Source organism: Cebus imitator, unplaced genomic scaffold (genome assembly GCF_001604975.1).
Source record: "Cebus imitator isolate Cc_AM_T3 unplaced genomic scaffold, Cebus_imitator-1.0 Scaffold294, whole genome shotgun sequence".
In the NCBI taxonomy this organism is placed as follows: domain Eukaryota; kingdom Metazoa; phylum Chordata; class Mammalia; order Primates; family Cebidae; genus Cebus; species Cebus imitator.
In genome coordinates, this window is record NW_016107609.1 from 2180271 (window position 1) to 2188214 (window position 7944).

A 7944-nucleotide genomic window follows, 5' to 3' on the forward strand; every position below is an offset into this window, starting at 1 on the left:
ACAGGGGAGTAAATGGACACGGTGACTTGACTGCCATCGCGCGCTTAAAAGCGGCGGGGCCGACCAGGCGTCCGGGCGCACGCGCAGCGCCGCTCAGTGGCCGCTCCGGGTGCCTTCTCCCTGCCCCGCCGCGTCTCGCCCGCGCGGGCTCCACGCGCAGCCTTAATAGGCTCCGAAACTTCGATCAGCGCTCCGACGCCCGAGAGGGCTCTTCCTTCGGCCCCGTCACTCCTACAAAGGAAGGGCGGCCGCCTCTGGAAGGCTGTCCCAGCCCACATCCTCTATCCAGCCGAGCCCTGCTCGGGCCCCAAAGAGGCGTGGGTCGCCTGGCGGCAGCGGGTTCAGCCCCGCCCGCACCGGAAGTCCGCGCGTGCGCGCTGGCCAGCCGGGAGCGCGCGTCCGGCGCAGAGGGGCGGCGGGGGCGGGGCCGCGGCCGCTCTCAGGGTGTCCCCGCCCCCGCCCCCCGGCGTTCCGCGGTCGCCGTGACAACCGGAGCGGCAGCAACGGCGGCGGGCGCGCGAGTCCGGCGCCGCCTCTCGGCGGTACTGCCAGCCAGGCAGCAGCCGCCCGGCCTCCGCGCTCTCCCCGCCTCCTGGCCCGCGGGGAGGGACGGGCCCGCCCTCCGCCCTCCGCCCTCCGCCCGCCCGCTGGAGAGTGAGCGGCGCCCAGCCGCCCAGCCAGCCCGCCGTTCTCCGGCCGCCGTCAGGGCGCGCGCAGCGAGCGGGCGCGACTATGCCAAGATGGTCCTGCAGGCGCGGAATAAACACCGGGAGGCGGCTCCCAAGCCGCCCCAGCCGCCCCGCGCCTCGCAGTCGCCGCTGAGGGGGGCGCCGGACGTCGGCGCCGGGGAGCCCGGGCCCGAGCGCGCGCCCCCGTCCCCGGGGCGCAAGGGCGCCGCGGGCAGGAAGGGGCCCCGCGCCGAGCCCGCCGCGCCGCCCGCCGGGGGTGGCCTCGGGGGGCGCCTGGCGGCCCGATTGCGCGGGGCGCTGGGCCTGCGGCGCGCGGGGCGCCGCCGGACCTGGACCACGCTCCTGTTAGGTGAGCAGCCCGAGAGCGGGCGCCGCCGGGACGCGGAACTTTGAGGCGCGGGTCCCCTCCCCTCCCTTTCCCTTCCTTCCCCTCTCCTCCTGCTTCCGCTGCGCGAAGCCCCGCCGACCGGACCCGCCAGTTTGCAGCCCTCTCCGACTTTTTGTCTGGGACGTTCTTACCTTCTCCTCCACCCCTCCACTCCCTGGCTCAGCCCTCCTCGCTCGCTTCCCACCCGCGCTCTGACTGGGCTTTAAAAGAATGGCCCGGGGATCAACAGCTGCCCGGCCTGGCCACGGGCGGCTGGTCTGCGCTAACGAGACTTGGGCGCTGCTGATTGGTGCGTCCGGCCGCCTTCCCGTTATCTTGGCCCCTGACCGCCAGGATGGTTTGCTTTGGCTTGGAAACGATTCAGTGGAGCTCAAAGCAAACGCACATTCCCTGTCCTAGAGAGTTGCTTAAAGTTATAATTAAATTTTAGCGTGCTTTTTTCTTCTTGGCCGCAGATGCCGCCCGTGGCACTTTGTGATTCCCCTCGACACGTCACTTTCCAGGTTCTGTCTGTGGTGGTTGGGGCGCACGAGCCTTAATCCTCCCTGCTGGCCTGGGAACGTTTGGTGGGGAGGGCTCTCCTCCCCTCCCTCTGCCATGCACCAAATGGATGCTGTGTAATGATGTGCTGAAAAATATAAAGTTGAAGCATTCATATGTTGCGAACTGAGATCAGGTTTCCTTTGTTTCCTGATTGACATTTCAATAAGGCAAGTTATAGCAGTTTAGATAACAGGCCTAATTTTTGTAAGTCAACTAGTGAAATCCTGTAACGTTGCTTTTTCTGTATGCCTCAGTGGGCTGTTGTTACTGAACTATTTAATTACTGGTGGTTTATCCCTTAGTATATTTTCAAAAATCTGTTAGTGACCCAAAGTCCCCTTAGCCAGGAGTCGGGGTCCAGTATAAGCCGAGGAATAGATCACAGCAAATTGGCTTCCCCTGTGATCACAGACACCACCAAAAGCCATTCAGTCATAAAAAGCCACTCATCTCTCTGTGTATGTTTTAATGGGCTCAAGAAGGTTGTTCTTAGGGTGCTTTTTATTTTCTGTTGCAGATTCAAGCCTAGAAAAACTCAGGTTTTTGGGGGTTTTTTTCCAGCACATTTACACTCCTCGCCCCCCACACACACACTTTTTTTTTTTTTCAGTGGAGAGCTTGAAAAGCTGGCTAGTGTGCAGGTTAGAAAAGCTCACCTTGGGGAGGCAGCACGATACAGTGGATGAGGCAGAGCCTTCAGATCTAGTACCCAGCGGTTCAGTTTGGTTTAAGTTTCAGGTTCCTTCCTTTGTGAGTCTTTCCTTCTCTGCTAGTGGGGGGTTATCACATGGCGAATTTACTCCATAGGGATGTGCTAAGGATCATGACTAAAAGGAGTGGGTGATACATGGGAAGATTCTTTGTGTTTAGAGCACTTGACACATTGTAGTTGCTGTAATAAAAGCAAATGTGTGATACCGATTTAAGATCTGATGACAATGAAGTTGCATTTTTATTGAATGACTAATGTAAACATTAACCACTTTGTAGTAAAATACAGAATGGCATTGCTTCTTCAGGGATATTACAATAGCAAATCTTAGAATAATGATATTTATTGCTATTTTCTGCATATTTTCTTTGATTGCATTTCCTTTTAATCTTCTTTGGATGGATGCATGACTTACATTTGGATGACTTACCTTTGGATGTGGTAATGCCCATAACCCAATGCAGTTTTGTATTAATGTAACAGTATAGCACGTTGCTTGACTTGCCCCTTTGAGCATTTAAAGGTGGTACAGTGAATGTGGTAGACCGTATTCTTGGTTGTACCCTGGACCGTGGCCATCAGAGGTATGGAAGTTGGATGAACAGACTCAGGTCTAGAGACTTTCTGTCCTTGTTAACCCTCTGCATGAAGCCTCAGGGCACCTTGAGAGATGATTCTGCTGAATGGACCTTGGTTGCTTCTTTCTCTGGTTCTCTGCTCTCTTAGACTGATGTCAGACATGTTTCTTTCCCACGATTGTGCCCTGCCACAGCATCAGAAAACCAGTCAGATCCTGCAGAGAGGAGCAGAGTTTAGACATTTTTGAAAGCTGCCTTATTTCCTGTTTTCTTCCCTGCTCCCAGAATGAGTGAGAGTTGAGCTGACATTGTACAGTATTTTAGTATGGTACTTTAAAATAGCTGTTTGGTTTTCGACAATGAGAAGCATTGCATATTCTTTTCTTCATCAAGAGTTCATTTGTAACTGATCAAAAAAAGAACAATTATAACAACGAAATATTAAGCTAGACAAAAATTGATTAATTTCTATTTAGAAAGTAATTTTGTAACTTGACGCTCCATGATAGAAGCACACATTTTTAAGAGTAAGAAACTGACTAGGGCTTTCCTCCGTAGGTTCTAAGCACTGATGAGGAACTCACTGCCTACCAACATGGTTTTTCCACATTGGGCAGTGTTAAGCATTGTTTAAAAGTCTGTTTTTTGTATGTTTGTTTTTGTTGTTTTTTGAGGTGAAGTCTCGCTCTGTTGTGGAGTGAGAGGCTGGAGTGCAGTGGCTTACTGCAACCTTTGCCTCCTGGTTTCAAGCGGTTCTCCTGTGTCTGCCTCCTGAGTAGCTGATTTTTGTATTTTTAGTAGAGATGGGGTTTCACCATGTTGGTCAGGCTGGTCTCGAACTGACCTCATGATTTGCCTGCCTTGGTCTCCCAAAGTGCTAGAATTACAGGCATGAGCCAACATGCCCTACCTGAAAGTCTGTTTTAATAAATACATCTTTTTCTTATTTGGGGGCATTATTTGCTACTGATTTAGTGGTAACATTTGTAAAGAGCAGTTCTTGACAAGTTTAGTTTTAGAAGTTTCAGCCGGATAGCTTCTTCATGCAGAAGAGGCTGTGACCTAGTAAGAACCTTGACAGTGTTTCCCAGACTTTTTTTCTGGCCACAACCCACATTGTAAACAATACACTTTATATTAAACCTGTTCACACTTCCAAAATGCAACTCAGTACATATATGCATATGTCTATATGTCTGTTGATCTATTTATGTATGCCAGTGTTCTGTCAGGAAACAATGGAGTATTTTCAGAAGAGTGGGCAGGTTTAAGGAACCTACAAAAGATTGAATCAGCATCCAAGGGTTGTCACCAATAGGAAGGTGTTATCACCTCTGGACCTGAAGGGAAAGGGGAGCTTTATCAGAGGCTGCACTCAGAGCTGTGCTGTTGGGGCAAAGTCACTCCAGAAGGGTGACCCCAGGCACTCACCCTGCACCCTCTGGTCTCCCTCTAAGTGTCTCTCACTGGCTGAAGCTAATGGAAACCCTTGGGGAAGGGGCACAGCTAAAACACTCTGTAGGATTGGCCTCTTGGGGTTGAGAACAAGGCAGAGAAGGGAGAAGAATGGATTTGAAGAGGTAAATGGAGACTGACTAGCACATATATGCATATATTTAAAACAAAAGTTTCATGTAATAATATTTAATCTTATAATGTGTAGTACATTCTGATTTTCTATTCTTTTTTAAAAAATTTTTAAACCATTAAATTGATTTCATGATTCAGTGTTGTGACCCACAGTTTGAAAACACAGGAACTATTTTCTGATTCTATAACCTGTTTTAAATTAGTTGGGTGCCTGAGCAAAGCATTTAGTTTTCTGAGCCTCAGTTTGTGCACATGTAAAAGGAAAGACCTGGACCAGAACGGGGCTTCTCAGTCTTAGCTGTGTACTAGAGTCTCTTGGAAACTTTAGCACAGCTTGGTATCCAAGCCACACATCAAACCAGTTAAATCTGAATCTGGGATGGGGGAGGTGGTGGCAGTGGTGATGGTGAAGGGAAGCTATCAGTAGTTTTTAAAATTTAATGTCCTGCCTCTTTTTAATAGTAGATGTCTAGCATCATTGAGCTGATGTGCCTGCATGGCAACAATCTGCGAGCACTATGTAAATCTCCCCATCCCCCGTGAGGACATGACACAGACAGTCCAGTTTACCACAGCTTCTCCTGATCTCTACCTTTTCCCCAAAACTGGAGCTGTCAGTTGCCATTTATCATCTGATAAGGCCATTCTTTTAATTAGAGTTAAGAAAAGAGTGAGGCGTTTTTTTGTTTTGTTTTGTTTTGTTTGTACCCCTGTGTCTTTTGAAAAGAGAGAGGACAAAGTGTAGCTGGAGAAGGCTCTGTGTTTCAAGAGAAGATGGCAAAGGTACTTTTCTTTATGGTAGTAAAAGATTTACCCATTAGACATGCAAACAAAGCATGTCTGTTGAAAGACTGTAACCTGAGGTAGTTACAAAACAATAAAAAAAGAACCTGAATATGGAAAAAGTGGGTGATAAAAGCTACCTTTCCCCCTTTTACATCAGTCCTACTTGACTCATTTGCATTACCCACCTGGTTCGTGTGGTCAATGGCAAGGGCTATAACCTGGTTTTTTATTGACAGGGCTTTGCAACTTCAGCATTGTGGCATTTGGGTGGGAGTATTTGTTGTTTTTTTTGTTGTTGTTGTTGTGGGGGCTGTCCTGTGCACTGCAGGATTTTAGCAGCATCCTTAGTCTCCAGCTACTAGATGCCACTATTACTCCCCAGTAGTAACAATGAAAATGTCTCCAGATATTGGCCATTGGGAAGCAAAATTGCCTCATTTAAGACCACTACTTTTATTCTCCACAACTTTTAAGAGCCTTGAAGCCCATACGATCAGAAACACTTGTGACTTCTTAGAAGCTGAAGTGGTCAGAAACTGGGTGGAGGCAGAGAGTTAAATCAGCTGTTGGGGACTAGCTGGGTGGAGCACTGTGGTGTGGTGGAAGCAGCACAGCCATTTCAATACTAGCCTGCATTTGAATCCTGTTTCTGCATTCAAGCTGTTCTATACTCCTTTAATGTTTCTCACTGTTAGTTGCCTCGTCTTTAAAATGGGCATAATAAGTGCTTTGTCTGATAAAGAATAAATGAGATAATACATATAAAATAATGCAGTAGGTTCATTCATAGTCATACCATATCATTGAGTACCTACTATGTCGGATGCTAGTTGTTGGGAATAAGATGTAGAATGAGACTCTGTAACCCCTATCTTCATGGAACTTACATTCTAGAAGCAGGGATGGTAAATAAATGAAAATAATTGTACATTGTGAGTGAGTGTACTGCAGGAAAGAAACAAGCTGAGATAGAAAAAAAAAATAGGAAATATCCACTTTAAGTAGGGTCAGAAAAGGTCTCTGGGGAGGTAGCCCTAAAGCTGTGACCTATACAAAGAAAAGATGTCAGCTGTACAGGGGGAAAGAGAGTATTGTGAATAGCATGTGCTAAGGTAGGGCAGAGCTTAGCATGTTGATAGAAGAGATGGTAGTGGTGCATCGAAGTGAGATGGGCATGGGCCAGGGAGCTTGGGTTTTATTCTCAGTGCAACAGGAAGCCTGAACTGGAGAGTGACGTGATTAAATTTTTACTTTGAGAAATCTCCTCTTGGGAAAATGGATGGTAGCACTACAAGGACAAAAGCAGAGAGACCCATGAGGAGGCTGTTCAGGGACCTAGCAAGAGAGTTGCTGTCCAGGATGAAGACTAGCTGTGGAGATGGAGAGAGGTCGGTCAATTTGAGATGTATTTTGGAGGTAGAAATGATAGAACTTATGAATTGGGCTTGGATTGAGAGAAAGGGAAGAGTTACAAATACTTTGTACAATTTTGGCTTCTCTAATTGTGTAAATAGTGCTACATTTCAAGATAGTAAAGACTGAAGACTGGGATGTGGATGAGAGAACAGGTTGAAGGAAAAGATTGAGAATTTCATCTTGGACATACTACTTTTGGAACATTTGTGAGATGTCCAAGTAGAAATGCCAATTGGTGGGATAAGAGAGAAAAGGTCTGAGTGGTGACATACTACAGGGAGTCATCAGCAAATAGGTGGTATTCACATTAACGGGAGTTGAATTCATATTCCCATTGAACTTCTATTTCCATGCTCATGGGAACACTAGCATCTTATACTGATGGGGGACTTACTCTGTGCCAGGCGTTGTTTGAAGTGCTTTAGATGAACTCATTTAATTGTTAACTCAGTCCTCACCATGACGCTATGATTACTGTGCCTGTTTTACCACGTGGAGGAATCTGAGGCACACAGATGTTAAGTAACTTGTCCAAGGTCACTCCTGGTATGTAGAAGGGCCAGGATTTGACCCAGGCAACGTGGTTCCTACGTTCATGCTCTTAACCAATATACTATATTTCATCTCCTCTAGGAGGACAGTACAACCAAAGAAATGAAGCCCTAGAGTCCAATTCTGAGAAACCCTAACATTTTGGGCTCAATAAATGTTAGCTTTTTTGTTTCTTCCTTCTCCAGGGAAAAGAAGGAAGAGAGGATCATGCTTCGAGATACAGGAACAAGAAGTAGAAAGAGCATATTAGGGTGGCATAAGGACCAAGAAAAGCTAAGGAAGCATGAGGCATAGGGACACAGGCCATCTTGGTGTGCTTGCTTTCAAACAGACTCTTAGACCCAACTGAGCACCGGCTGTGAGAGTGTGTTTATGTTAATTCATAGACATCATGCCAGTGGGAATTTGGGATTTTAAAGAATTTCTTTAATATTTATAGCCATTTTTTATTCTTTCTAAAATAGACTTCTGGCTAACTCTAAAGAATGTTTCTAATCACCTAACTATATTATTAAAAGATACAGTTAGAAGATTTCTGAATATTTAATGCTCATGGGCATGCAAATAAAAATTTGATGAGTTTAGTTTATATAAATATAAACATATGTTATCAATTTGTGATTGATTTTTGGCCCAGTAATATGGCATTAGTACTGAAAGCACATAAAATTTTTTTTTTTTTTTTTTTTT

The 7944-nt window shown here is 46.8% G+C and overlaps 1 protein-coding gene across 1 annotated transcript in view; it reads left to right on the forward strand.

The window, feature by feature from the left end:
- Positions 1-740: 740 nt before the first annotated feature.
- DPY19L1 (dpy-19 like C-mannosyltransferase 1) overlaps positions 741-7944 on the forward strand; it is a 122320-nt gene continuing 115116 nt past the window's right edge. The window contains exon 1 of the mRNA XM_017502227.2: positions 741-1038. Within this exon, the coding sequence (XP_017357716.1) occupies positions 741-1038 (298 nt within the window). The remainder of the gene's footprint in view (positions 1039-7944) is intronic.